The sequence below is a fragment of the Dipodomys merriami genome, unplaced genomic scaffold (genome assembly GCF_024711535.1).
Source record: "Dipodomys merriami isolate MVZ:Mamm:240054 unplaced genomic scaffold, mDipMer1.0.p SCAF_39, whole genome shotgun sequence".
NCBI classification, from domain to species: Eukaryota; Metazoa; Chordata; class Mammalia; order Rodentia; family Heteromyidae; genus Dipodomys; species Dipodomys merriami.
Window position 1 is genome coordinate 13,419,737 of NW_027205492.1, and position 15,027 is coordinate 13,434,763.

General features: G+C 33.5%; 1 protein-coding gene across 5 annotated transcripts in view; it reads right to left on the reverse strand.

The window, feature by feature from the left end:
• Nucleotides 1-15,027, reverse strand: part of Sycp2 (synaptonemal complex protein 2) — a 63,645-nt gene that overhangs the window by 21,626 nt on the left and 26,992 nt on the right. For 4 of the 5 annotated variants that reach the window (XM_069990100.1, XM_069990101.1, XM_069990102.1 and 1 more), the window contains exons 17-29: nucleotides 14,132-14,278; nucleotides 12,647-12,746; nucleotides 11,675-11,835; nucleotides 9,491-9,560; nucleotides 9,124-9,181; nucleotides 8,522-8,646; nucleotides 7,934-8,364; nucleotides 6,053-6,180; nucleotides 4,961-5,012; nucleotides 1,557-1,621; nucleotides 1,407-1,464; nucleotides 879-934; nucleotides 189-246 (exon numbers count right to left, since the gene is read on the reverse strand). In XM_069990100.1, coding sequence (XP_069846201.1) covers nucleotides 189-246; nucleotides 879-934; nucleotides 1,407-1,464; nucleotides 1,557-1,621; nucleotides 4,961-5,012; nucleotides 6,053-6,180; nucleotides 7,934-8,364; nucleotides 8,522-8,646; nucleotides 9,124-9,181; nucleotides 9,491-9,560; nucleotides 11,675-11,835; nucleotides 12,647-12,746; nucleotides 14,132-14,278 — 1,509 coding nt within the window. The remainder of the gene's footprint in view (nucleotides 1-188; nucleotides 247-878; nucleotides 935-1,406; nucleotides 1,465-1,556; nucleotides 1,622-4,960; nucleotides 5,013-6,052; nucleotides 6,181-7,933; nucleotides 8,365-8,521; nucleotides 8,647-9,123; nucleotides 9,182-9,490; nucleotides 9,561-11,674; nucleotides 11,836-12,646; nucleotides 12,747-14,131; nucleotides 14,279-15,027) is intronic. The other variant, XM_069990099.1, reaches the window with a different exon arrangement.

Below are 15,027 nucleotides of genomic sequence, written 5' to 3' on the forward strand. Positions count from 1 at the left end.
CTAAAACGGTCAAAATAAGAAGTAACACTGTCAATTTTTCTATTACTAAATTATAACAAATATTTCAAAGATGCTAGGAAAAGTCATAATGGAAATATGGAAAAACTCAGAGTGAAAAAGCAAAACATTTTGTTCTCAAGTTCTTCAGAAATTAAAATGTTACTAATAGAAATATTGTTATGACTTACTCTTTTATCTTTTGTTCTGAGAGAAGTTTCAAGTTCATCAGGATTCCTTAAATCAGTCCTTAAGCAAAAATACATATGAATTTTAGAATACCTGTCATGTTATTGTCTCAAGACACCCTCCACTAGACAGTGAAGTAAGAGTTTTCAGTCTCAAATTCTTTCAATAATTACTTACATAATCTTTACATTTCAGTTAATTTTAAAATAAAGAGGTTGTATGTAAAGAACTAAATCACTTTAGCTTTATAGGATACATGATATTCAAATTACTGAGAATTTGCACATTAAATTTAAAAGTAAAGGCTAAAGTAACAATCACAATGGGACTAATCATGACAGCATTTTTTTTTTTCTGGTCATGGGGCTTCAACTCTAGGCCTGGGTGCTGTCCCTCAGCTCTTCAGCTCAAGGCTATTGCCCTACCACTTGAGCCATAGCGCCACTTCTGGTTTTCTGGTAGTTAATTGTAGATAAGAGTCTCATGGACTTTCTTGCCTGGGCTGGCTTTGAACAGTGATTCTCAGATCTCAGCCTCTTGAGTAACTTAGGATTTACAGGCATGAGCCACCAGTGCCCAGCTCACAACAACATTTTATTTACTCTTCTCATGTTAAAAATTCTCAGAAAGACAGGCCTAAGGGGAGATGAAGCTAAATTTTAATCTGAACTAATTATAATGTAAACACCTACAGTTTTATTGAATTATCCTTGGAGGTCTCTTTAGTTGCAGCTTGAAATTCTTGAATCTATGTAGTGAATCAACATTTGAAAAGAAAAAAAAAGACATCTTAATGCACAAAGTAAATGAAAACCATCGAAATAAGTACCCAGTACCTAGTTTCTATTGATAGAATCATAAAATTTAACAATAAAACTAAACTGGCTGTAGTATTTTTTACTTAAGAAGAAAGCTAATACAATAAAATATATGAAAAACAGAACAAATGAGAATGTTTTAAATTTGTCCTATTATAGAAGAAGTGATTTTTGTGATAAAGTAAATCCTTCTACCCTTAGTTACCAAAGATTTGGAGAAAAAAAATGAAACAATTCCAACAAAACTAGGTACACCTAGACTAGTTACCCTATTGATTACTTACTTTTGAAAATTTGAAGTATATCTATAAGATGTACATCAAAAACATTCTCATAACTACACAGTAAATGCAAAATAACCACTAAAGAGTGAAATTTAAAAACCATTGGCTGCAAGCTTACTCCAAGTTTTATAACAGGTTCCTCAGCTCCACTCAAATTAAAATTGTAAACATCGTCCCTGTGAAAATGAGGACAAATATTAGCTCAGTTGTAGTAAGTACATACTTCAAATGTGAAGAAATGAAAATAGTTATAAAAATTACTACTTACAATGTGCCTTCAGAAGTAACATTAACAAAAGTAGTCTTCAATTTTCGGTAACTTTTTTTCTGAACCTTTTCCAAAATATCAAAGAATAGTTTGCATAAACAATTTAAGCTGATAGATTACTATATGTGGCAAACAAATCACATGCAGTTAAATTTCCAAATATTTTTCAGTATGCTTTCACTAATGTTAATCTAGCATGTGTAATATTTTCTTTAGGTAGATTAAATAAAAATATACTCTTAAAGAAATGAAATCACTGCCTTATAAAGATATCTATACTCTCATGTTCATTGTAACATTCGAAAACAAGTGTCTGTTGACAGATATGTAAGAAAACTGTGGTACATACAATACATACATACAGGAATATTTTCTAGTTTTATAAACAGAAGACCATAGCTGGGTGCCTGTCTCATGTCTGTCATCCTAGCTACTCAGAAGGTTGAAATCTGAGGATAGAAGTTTGAAGCCAGCCCAGGCAGACAAGTCTATGAGACTCTTAACTCCAATGAACCACCAGAAAACCAGAAATGGCACTGTGACTTGAAGTGGTAGAATGGTAGCCCTTGAGCTTAGGGACAGTGCCCAGGCCCTGAGTTCAGGCCCCACGATCAAACAAACAAAAAACCAAAAGGCCCTTTGTGATAATATGGATAAACCTCAAGGACATTATGCCTAAATGAACATGACAGAAAAGGGAAAACATTGCGTGATCTTGCTTATTTGTGATCTGCAAGAAAATGTCACATAGAAGTAGAAGGTAAAATTGTGATTTCCAGAGTGGGATCAGGAGAAGGAAACAGGGAGAGGCTGGTTGAAGAATACCAAGTTGCAGATATAGAAGATGAATAAAGTCCAGAAATCTAATTTGAAATATGAGGACTATAGTTATTTAAAATGTATTATATATAGGATATTTTCTAGGAGAATAGATTTTAGATGCTCTTGCCCTTTTCCACTAAAGGGGTAATTAAGTGAAATGATGGTTGTTTGAATATAGTAACCATATAATTCACCATGCAATACCATGTATAAGCCTTAAAATATATAAATAGTAAGCATCTTTAGTTTTAAATTTATTGAAGACTTAAATACATGCACTAACAAAATAAAATAGAAGGTATTGCAAACTTAATATAAAATATTTAAATCCTTAAAATTTGCCAACATAGCTGTATATAATGTTCTTACTAGTTCTCTATGAGCTAAATTTTAGTGTCTCTAGAGTTATAAAACTAGTACATTTCTACTTTGTTTCAGAAATTTCATTTGCTTTAGTCTCAAATATAAAACTTTGAAATAACTTCAGGTTTATATAAAATCTCATGTAAAAGAGTAAAAAAATCAACTAGCATTACTAGGGGAAATATGTATAAAATTATTCAATTAAGTCACTTCGTGAGAATAAAAGTCAAATAAAATTTAACAAATTAATACTTATTATTAAAGAAACGATTATGATATATAAATATTTTGAAAGGCAAAAAAATACAATTTTTAAATGATACCATGGAATAATGGATCAATAATCAGAAATAATCAAAGACCTATTTAGTATCCAGTAATTCAGAAACATTTAAAAAAATGTTCATTTCAATGTATGATTCTCTTTCAAGTTTACTTTTGGCTATTTTATATAGAATTACTTTAATTATTCCAAAAAGTTTATCACACTATAGAATCCCTTCTCTGATCACTACCTGACTATCCTTTCCAGTGTTATTTCTGTTGTTACTGTTGGTAGTGATAGTACTGCAGCTGGAACCCAGGGCTATGTTACATGTTATATGTAACATATATATGTAAATATAATATATATCAGGCTGGATCTGAACTCAATATCCTCCTGCCTCAGCCTTCCAAGTATTGGGATTATAGCTATAAGCCACCACAGTGGGCTACCAGTATAATTTTAGCCTGAAGAAAACATGTTGAGGAAACCAATATTACGTTAACAATCTAGTCTTTTAAAGGGATTAGTGAGCCATTATATATAGAGAGATATATAGATATGTCTCTATATATCTGATTAACTCACAAAGTACAGGGAACAAAGCACATTTCAGAAAAATAGCATTACCTGATTAAAGCTCTGTGTGTGTGTGTGTGTGTGTGTGTGTGTGTGTGTGTGTGTGTGTGTGTGTGTAATTTATTAAAGAAAACAAGGTAGAAATAAATGTAATGAAAGGACTGGCATACAGACATACTATAGTTAAGCAGAATTTCATAAAGTCCATTGTAACAATCTAGGAATCAGACATTAGAACTGAAATTAATAGGAGTTGGCATAGACAAGAGAGAAGACAAAGGAATTTATAGAGGGTGAACTTCAAAACTTGATGAATTTAGTTGACACAAAAAATATTAAGAAATAAATAAAAGAAATTTTTGCTGGGCGCTGGTGGCTCACGCCTAGCTACTCAGGAGGCTGAGATCTGAGGATCATGGTTCAAAGCCAGCCCAGGCTGGAAAGACTGTGAGACTCCTATCTCCAATAAACCACCAGAAAACTGGAAGTGGCGCTGTAGCTCAAGTGGTAGAGCGCTCGCCTTGAGCTGAAGAGCTGAGGGACAGCGCCCAAGCCTAGAGTTCAAGCCCCATGACCGACCAAAAAATTAAAAAATTAAAAAAATTAAAAAAATAAAATTTTCCAGGTGCTGGTGGCATATATCTGTAATTCTAACTACTTAGGAAGCTGAGATCTGACAATCACTGTTCAATGCCAGCCCAAGCAAGAAAGTCCATGAGACTCTTATCTCCAATTAACCACTCAAAAACCAGATGTGACACTGTGGCTCAAAGTGTCAGAGAGCTAGTCTTGAGCAAAAGATCTCAGAGACAGAGCCCAAGCCCCAAGTTCAAGCAGAAGAGAGAGGAGACAGGAGAGGAGAGGAGAAGACAGGAAAGAGGAGAGAGGAGGGAAGAGAAAGAAAGAGAGAGGGGGAGAAAGAGGGAGGAGAGGAGGAGAGAAGAGAGAGGGGAGAGAGAGAGGGGAGAAAGAGAGAGAGGAGAGAGGGGGGAGGGGGAAGAGGAGAGGGAGAGGATTGGTATTTAAATTTGGGTGAGTAGTAAATTTTTTGTTTTAAACAAAATTAGTATTCAGAAAAATCCAACTGTTAGGACAGATGGATTCACTTAGCAAAACTATGGTGATAAATACTGAATCATTAATAAAAAGTGAAAATATTAGGCTCATCTTTATATATAGTATGTTCTTTCAAAAATAGAACTTAGAAAGTTAATGGGCTGTTTGGAGTACTTGCCACTACACTTGTCTGTTGTGATAATCTATTAGCCATGTTCCAAAAACATTAAATAAAATTCCATTTTACTACCATTTTAGTGTCTGTGATAAAAAAAATCAAGTATGATTATAGGCTTAATGAAATTAACTAAATACATACCTTATTAATACATACCTTATTAAGTTGTAGATCAGATTTGTTTGAAATTCGACTATAAAAAAGATTTTGACAATAAAAACCAATTATCAGAATATTTTTCATAAAAGCCATTTTACATAAGGTAAAACATACTAAATCTACATTCTATATGCTATAAAATGTGCAACCAAAAGGTGAAATCCATGGTCAGTCTGATATTTTTACAACTTCACTAATGAATCATTAATGCACTGAGAAGTGCCAAACAATTTTAGACTTGGGGTTCTTCCATGAGTCATTTTCCTTATATTATACAATAAGTTCAGAATAAGTTTACACTTGAATTAACAACCAGATAGACTATAGACATTTTTATAAAGAGTTAACTTTCAGAAGGCTTGCAAGTAAGGAATATGTAATTTCATACATTAAAATAATTTTCATTGGGGCTGGGAAGGTGGCTCAGTGGTAGAGCGCTTGCCTTGCAAGACTGAGGCCCTGAGTTCGATTCCTCAGCATCACATAAGCATAAAGAAAAAAGCCGGAAGTGGCACTGTGGCTCAAGTGGTAGAGTGCTAGCCTTGAGCTGAAGAGCTGAGGGACAGCACCCAGGCCCAGAGTTCAGGCCCCACGACCAGACCCCCCCAAAAAAATTTCATTGATACTTTACATCTCATTATGAAATATATTTAAGTATTTTTAGTTTTAGTATTACAAGTTATGATAAATACAGCCCAAAGATGTCTATATCCTAAAGATTTGTCTGCAACAGTGTGCTGTATTTTTATTTTTTCTTGCTATTCTTTTTTTTGATACAGGGTCTCACATTAGCTCAGACTATATTGTACTCTTCTTGCTGTAACCTCCCAAGTGCTGGGATTATAGGTATGTGTTACTATATCCAGTTGATATGATATGGGGTTTTATTTTTGACATGTTTTAGATGCTAGACTGCCATATTTCAAATTTAACTCTCTAAAGGTAATTAGCCACTATGTTTTCTAGTGAAAATTTACATTATTTGAATGTATATTTAAAACTAACCTTTTCCAAACTGTGTAACTGAATCATATCTGCTAGAAAAATATTCATTTGTGAAATTTATGAACATACCTGTCAACCAAAGAGTCCTTTAATTTTCTTGTAGACTTTGTATCATCTGTTGGTTTGTATCTCTTATTAATTTGGGTTATCAAAGATTCTGCTGCCTCAGTAAATCCTTTCTCTTTTGACTGTTCTCTCTGAAATAAGTCATTAATTACCTTAAAACTCTTCCATCTATCTTCCAAAGGAACATAAAGGATAAAAGGGAAATAAAGAAAAATCTAGTTCTGTTACAATTTTACAAAGAGAAATATGGGGTCAGAAATAATAAGTTTGAACTTTATAATGCATTAAAAACCACAGATATGTCTTTAAGCATGGATCTGTGCAGAATACTCTGTAGAAATCTTTTTAAAATTAGTATACATGAGAATAAAATACTTAAGGGGAAAAAGTAGCCAGATGAATGCAATTGATAAACCTGTAGCCAAGTTACTGGAGGAAGAATACCAAAAAAGATTCCAGACAGAAATTGCTAATGCCTGTAATGAAGTGATAATACTATTAATATTTTATTATCAAGTATTACTATTATTAATTGAATGAATTGTATGTCTACAAATTTAATAATCTGCATGAAATAGATTTGTTTTTAAATTTAACTTTTACTGAAAAGGTGATGAGTAGGGGTTTACAGTTACATAAGTAAGGCAAATAAGTTCATGTGTTTTTAATCATTGTTACCCCATCCCTCATTATCTCCCACTTACTCTCCCTATTTCCCTACCCCCCAAATTGTAATGTTCATATCCAACATAGTTAGACCAATTTCTTGAAGGATACAATTTACTGAAACTTTGGCAAAGAAAAATAGATCATCTAAATATACACATACACACATAAATATGATGCAATTTAATATATATGTTATACAAAACAAACACCAGGTCCTGATGGATTCACTGGTGGATTTAGTCAAAATTTAATGAAGAAATTATGCCAACTCTCTACAAACTTCTAGATACTTTTAAGGTGCTTGCTTTAAGAGGATAGAAGCATGAAGTCATCATCAGGGTTTAGATTAGTCCAATGATGAAGTTACCACTTCTGTAATCTAAGGATCTCCTGATGACTAGATGACTGATGGCTAGATTCAATGCAATCTTTTGGAGGATACTTCATACACAAACCATAAAAGATATTTAAACCAGAATTCTGTGTTTTCAGAATCTGCTAAATGATTCTTCTGCAAAAATAAATGTTTTTACTATAGTAGGATACAGAAAAAACAGACAAAAGTACCACATATTAAAAAGAAAGACAAAATTTCTGAGAGATGAACAGTTTGATATGCTTCTTCAAAAAGACAGAAAGAAGCGAAGCACCAGTGGCTCACACCAATAATCCTAGCTACTCAGGAGGCTGAGATCTGAGGATGGAGGTTCAAAGCCAGCCTGGGCAGGAAACTCCGTGAGACTCTTTTCTTCAATAAACTACTCAAAAAAGCTGGAAGTGGCACTCTTGCTCAAGTGGTAGACTGCTTGCCTTGAGCAAAAGAAGAGATAGTGCCCAGACCTAGAGTTCAAGCCCCAGGACCAGCAAAAAAAAAAAAAAAAAAAAAGACAGACAAACACAAAAAATAGGGTCCATTTATTCATATTTATTCTATACCTATTTTCCATTTATTTTATTTATTCTATACCTATTCATTTATTCTATACCTATTTATTTATTTATTTATTCATTTATTCTATACCTATTTTCAGGCTTGATATATGTGAAGTACTGTTCTATCAGTGAAGAAATTACGGAGAATTGAATGAGGAGTTTAAGGGGGAACTCACACCTGGTCTCCAGGCAATTAACTACATTAAATCTGCAACAATCATTTTCCATTTTCTTATAAGTATCTTATGGATATGTAGAAATCAAAACATAATGAGAACTCACCATTGTTTTTTGTTTCAAATCCCAGGAATTAAGATCAGAAGATGATTCTGTGCCTGATTTTATATGACTGTTTGGCCTTTTTCTAGGAGAACTTTTATTACAAACATCAGTATTCACGTCTTTTGATAATATGTACTTCTTCCTATAGATCAGAGATTCTTCAGTTGTCTTGTTTAGAAGAACTGACTTAAAAGTAGTTTCAGATTCAATATGCCAATCACTCTGAGTAGCATTTTCAGTATCTTTCTGGTCTGAATATTTAGGATAATTTTGTTGCTGATTGTTTCTTTTGCAAACTATTGCTGCTTTGTCTGTTTTGTCAGGTTCCTCTATTACTTTCCTGTATTTCGTCTCCACTGTTTCTTCAGAATCATCATCAGATATAGATGAAGGTGATTTTTGTTTAGAATAGTTTTTGTGAACACAAACATCTAGTGGGATAATGAGAAATTAATTCTTACAAAATGAGTAAATTAATATCTAAAAATATTTAAATAAATAAAATTAAAAATTAAAATTTAACTATTTATTAGACTTTGAGGAAATTATTTCCTGAACTACTATTGAATACAGATAAAACTCTCTCACCTTGATTAAATGTGTCTCTTGATAAAGTACTGGTTCTGTTGCTTTTACATAGTTTAATGGTTGTTACAGGTGTCCAACATGCCCATTTAGATTGAATTTTGTTCTCGCACATGTTTTCTAAAGCACTAGAAAATAAGTTCATTTGCTTAATTCTATAAAACATCAGTATATGCCTCTTAAGACCTTGTTATACTTTTATTTAACCAATGTTTACTATAAACAATTTGTTAGTGGTAAAGTATGGAAATTTTTTCATGTTATGACAAATTTAAATTTATGATATAATTGATCAGATTTTAAAGCATATTAGTGCTACTACTTTGATACTACCTAAATATCGCTTATTATACTATGAATTTTTAAAAAGTTAAAATTTTCACGTTTATACTTGAATTTTTTAAAATCTTGTTCTCTTTAAGTTCCTCAAATTGAAAAAACTATGTTGGATGACATAGAGAAAACACAGACTATTTCTGTACTATCATAGTAATACTTGGGAGATGTATAAAAGCCCTTTCTGTCAAATGTGTTCTATCTAATATTATCTACCTAAAATAACATTACTATCTACTAAATAATTTTATGTACTTTTTCATACTTACATAGGCTTATCTGTTTTTTCCACTGTCTGTGAATCAGAAAGGGTATCATGGAGTTCATCTAAATAAAACAAAAACCACAGAATTTTCATTTTTTTCATGCAACTGGAAGGTAAAATGGGGTTATTATAACTGTATTGGGATAAAGAGATTGATTTATTTTAATTCCTCTCTCTCAAACTTATTAGGAGCTATGGTTATATGCTATTTCCTTATAATCTCAAAAATGTCCTTGTTTAAAGCTAAACACATTTGTTATAAATCTCTGGCATCAGTGAAAGTCAGTGAGCAAAAAGGTATTACTGAGAGTTCTCTTTCTCCTGCTTTCTCCCAACCCCTTATCTTTTTTAATTGACTAAAAAATACTTACTCAGGTTTTGATTTGGGAATTCAATGTCCTCATTTTCTGTCCTTTCTATGATGTTAGCAGTTTTGATATGCTATAACATAGAAAACAGGTTCAATGTAAAGTTAGATTAAGTATTATATTCAAACAGCTTTTAAAGAAGTATTAAGGGTTGAAAAATGAGTATGCCTTCTATAAAAGTCAGATAGTGTCATATCAGATAGTGTTATATCTACTCTAGAACTCTGCCTATAACAAAATACAGGGAAATAAATTTAATTGCACACAAGGAGGCAGAAGGTTCTAAAATTTTCTAATTTCATCCTTAGCTAGAATAATCATTCGATTTTTATCAGTTATAATATAATTATATAATTATATATAATATATCAATTATAATATAAATCTAGAACCTCTATGGCACATTTCCTATCACTACTGATTTCCTAGCCTACATCTCTATACTATCATCACCGAAGTACACAGAAAAGCTAGAAATTAGGAGTATTGCTTTAAAGCATTTGGCCATTTCCCTGATAACTTTTTGTCTGCAGCAAGTACCCTTGTCCCATAGCCACAGACTCATACTTATCTCAGATCAAATAAAAATTTCCATCACTTTCATAAAAAATGCTGCCTAGCTCAAAAAAATTTACTTTGTTATATCTGTCTTTTTTCTTAGTCTAGCAGATAGATCCCTATATTGTGATGGGAGCAACTATAAAAATATGCAGGCTTTCACAATGACAAAAAATTCTTCTGACACATGTCCTAGGTAGAATGTCAATTATCTTACAATAGTCAGGACCATGCCACAAAACTGAAAAATAGTATTCTTATTAAGAAACACTTAACTAGAAGAATCAAACTATTACTTTAACTGTTTTTTCCAATATCTTCACTTCTTATATCCTTTATTTTTTGCATATACCCATTTTATTTTTTTAAATTCTTTACTTTGCTCTTTAGTTTTAACTGTAACATCAAGACTACTGGGCTTGGAGAAAACTGCATATATTTATGGACTAATGATATGATTAAACTGCCTTAAATTTATTTGGGCCCTCTATGTTGTCTAACACTTTACTTATTTTTAGATCTCTCTTTGGTCAATATCTATTCCAAATTACTTATTTGTCCATTGCCCCCTTCATCAATAGATTCTCAGGAGAAATTTACCATCTTCATCCAACTGGGGAACAAATACTGGATGTTTCACACCTACAACGTTAGTTTATTTTTCTAAGAAACCATTTCCCTTATCCATTCCCTTTGATATACCTTCAACTACCTGGAACAAATGTCCTTTTCCTCATTATCCATTTGACTAATCTTTTGGTCCTTCAAATCTCAATTCACTTAAGGCCACACTGGTTCATTTTGACCATCCTGTGGGTTAGGTACCTGCCTCTTCCATATGATACATTAACTAGTGCATATGTGTGTGTATGTGTGTATATACACACAAATATATATGATGCTATAAATGTAGTGATATAATTACCTCACAATTCTGTCTAATCCTTACACTAGGATTTTGATATACTTAAAGGAAAATACCATTGAATATCACATTTCTGTATTTACCATGCCTTTTTCATAACAGATACATTTTTTTACTTTCTCTCCTATCTTTCCTTCTTAATCTGGCAGATAGTTCCCTATATTGGGATGGGAGCAGCTATTAATATATGCAGGTTTTACAATGACAAAGAAAAAATACATAATAAACTAAAATATAAAGAATGTGGCTCATGCCTATAGTTCTGGCTACTCAGGAGGGTGAGATCTGAGGATCATGGTTTGAAACCAACCAGGCAGATAAGTTTGTGAGAGTCTTCTCTCCAATTAAATCACAGAAAAACCTCAAAGTGGCACTGTGGCTCAAGTGCTAGCCTTGAGGTAAAGGAGCTCAGGGACAGTGACCAGGCTCAAAGTTCAAGACCCAGGACTGGCAAAAATATAAATAAAGACTGACGGGAAGTCCATTTCTCCTGTCAAATGTGTAAATTAGCTCTAGTGAACAGATGTTAATGTCATTAAGTTTTATTGTAAGCACTGCTTTCAAGGACAATAATGATATACAGAAAAAAATCTAATTTTGTAAACTAAGAAAGTATTTGAAAGTACAATTAGCTCAGTATACATTGTAATACTATAACAACATGTTAAAACTTTATTTTAACAATACTTTCAAAGTATACTTACTTTCTCTCTATTTTTTCTTCTACATCTTCTTTCAGATGCTCTAGATTCAAGTAATAAAGCATCATCCACTCCATTTTTGGATGTATTAGGAACATTAACTTTTTCTGAGAAACTTAGCCTTGGCAGCAGTGGCGGCTTACTTCTTCTTCTTCGTGGTGTTACTAAAAGGAGGACAAAAGACAGGTAAATCTGTTTTTTATTTCTGTTACTGAGGTACTTTCAGGATGAGAAAGCTAATTCAGATAAGAGGAGTAAGAAAGGAAGGCTTAGGATGATATGCAGCTTTATTGGCTAGATGAATAAGTGAAAACAATGCCATATGGTAAGTAGACTGACTCAGTTTCTGACCCTGTTATGCACTAAGCAATTGCCTATTAGGCAATGAGTTTCTGAATAAAAGTTCTATATTAAATTGGCATTAACACTAAGTATTTAAAGAAAGTAGCAGACAATATATTTTTTAACCTGAACTCGTAATATGTGCCAAACTTTTAGTATAATAGTAAATTCTTGGTATTAGGTAAGGTCTAAACATTTCACAAGATTTTTTTGTTAAACATATTTTTTATTTCATGCTTTAAACAAATTAATGAAATAAGAATGTAAGTCCCATGTTATAATACGACACTGGTTCTAAATTTAGCTAGAGGATAATCTGTGCAAAGTACAAAAATTGGAGTCAGGAATTAGTACGTACAAGAAAATTATTGATTCAATGTTATTTTTAAGCACCATATTATGCTACATCCTGTATGAATTCTGACAAATCATTAATACATGGCAGCAATATTTTAAAAACTGTTTATATATCAATGCCCATTATATCTTTCAGAAATTTGTAATGGGAAAATGATCAACTTTCTTATCTTGAATCTATCCTCTAGGTAAATTATATCCATAATTTTTCTGATTTAAAAAATATATTTAAAATACAATACTTGTTTTAAAATCTTTAAAGATTATTAAACTTACTTGCATTGACTAATAGTACTGGACTTCTCACAGTGTATCTGTCTGTACCGGCAACAATCATTGATGCTTCAGACATTTTCCTTTTGCTAGGAGTAGTTATCTTAAGCCATGAGAAACAACCATAGTAAACATACATTCTCTATTAAAGTTAAATATTTTACAATTTCACTCATAACAATTTGCAATGACTATATACATTTTGCCTTGACTACATTAAAAAAACAGTATGCAGAAATTTCTGTGTCCGAGGCTAATTTGTAGGTTTTTATGTTCATGTTTGGCAATAAGTAAAGTAACTAAAACAAGTACACATTGTCTTAAAGAAAGTGTGCTGGTGCACAATTTCAGGAAAAGGCCTATAGAGATAAGAAACACGAGAATATCTTAGAACAGAAAGTAGCAATTTGGCTATAGAACACTGAAGAGAAGTATGCAGTCTAAGAGCTCAAATTATGTACATTAGAGAAGCTCTGCAAGCCGGGCGCCAGTGGCTCACGCCTATAACCCTAGCTACTCAGGAGGCTGAAATCTCAGGATCACGGTTCAAAGCCAGCTGAGGCAGGAAAGACTGTGACACTCTTAACTCCAATAAACCACTAGAAAACTGGAAGTGGTGCTGTGGCTCAAGCAGTAGAGTGCTCGCCTTGAGCTGAAGAGCTGAGGGATAATGCCCAGGCCCAGAGTTCAAGCCCCACAACTGACAAAAAAAAAAAGCTCTGCAAGAAGAAGGTATCAGGATGTTCAGAAGGTGGAGTCTCTCAGGATTTAGAGAAAACCTGCAAAACTGATGAGCAGAGAGACTACCTTTAATCTAGTATGAGAAGTAGAATGCCAAAACAAGCTGAAAAAGGAGAGGACCTTAAGAAACCAAGGTATGGAAAAGAAGGCTAAGAAATGGTTCTACTGGATACAGTCTACAAGTGGTCTTCACTTAAAGAAGAAGAAACAGAGCCTAACACTTTGCTTGCTTTCCTTGCTTTACAAAAAAACAGAACATTGGGGCTGGGAAGGTGGCTCAGTGGTAGAGTGCTTGCCTTGCACGCATGAGGCCCTGGATTGGATTCCTCAGCACCACATAAGCAGAAAAAGCCAGAAGTGGTGCTGTGGCTCGTGTGGTAGAGCACTAGCCTTGAGTTGAAGAGCTGAGGCGCAGCACCCAGGCCCACAGTTCAGGCCCCACAACTAACAAAAAAACAAAACAAAACAAAAACAAAAACCCAGAACATTGTAAATTTTTTATTGTATATTATAATCAAAGTAAAGATACACTAAAATAAATGGGGAAAAATAGTAATATTTTCTGTGTATCTCAATTTGGAATTCATAAATGTAAACTGTAGAATATACCTTATCCTAAAGTATGCACATGTATGTATTATGATTGTTCAAAACCATTAATATATACATTCTAGTTGCTTTTTTTGTATCTCTAGCAATGACATGGTCTATGGTAGTTTCATAAGCAATTATTTTGACCATATTTACCTCGACCTGATTACTTATGCTGTCCTCTTGGCTGCTGTTTTTGGTGCATTTTAGAGGGTTAACAGATTCCTTTGGGGAGTGAAATTTTTCTTTTAAACTAACAGGTTCTTCTTCAATTGGTGAGACCTGACTTTCTGGAACCAGCATCTGTTAGAAAATTTAGAAACCCTATATTAAAACTGTAAACCACAGGAAAATCTTTAAAACCATTGTATATCTTAGTAAAGCTCTTATTTCATACTTACAAACCTCAGTTCCTTCTTTCTTCTATCCCTGTACTGTTTTTTTTGTTTTTGTTTTTGTTTTTTTGGATCCGGTCGTGGGGCCTGAACTCTGGGCCTGAGCACTGTCCCTCAGCTCTTCAGCTCAAGGCTAGCGCTCTACCACTTGAGCCATAGCGCCACTTCCGGCTTTTTTCTTTTTGCTTATGTGGTGCTGAGGAATCGAGCCCAGGGCCTCAGGCATGCAAGGCAAGCACTCTACCACTGAGCCAACTTCCCAGCCCTCCCTGTACTAATTGTTAAAAGTCAACTCAAAACAAGTATTCACTTTTGTAGACAGTTTTGTCACAGTGGAAGGACACATACTTCTCATTTTTTTCTGCTTATGTGGCACTCAGGAATTGAACCCAGGGCTTCATGCATGCTAGGCAAGCACTCTAACATTCCTAGGCACTTCTAAGTTTTTGTGTGTGTGCTGGTCCTGGGGCTTGAACTCAGGGTCTGGAAGCTCTCTGGTCTTTTTTGCTCAAAGCTAGCGCTCTGCCACTTGAGCAAGCTCCATTTTCAGCTTTTTGGTGGTTAACTGAAAGTAAGTCTCACAGACCTACCTGCCTGCACTAGTTTCTATTAATGATCCTCAGATCTCAGCCTCCTAGTAGCTTGGAGTATAGGTGT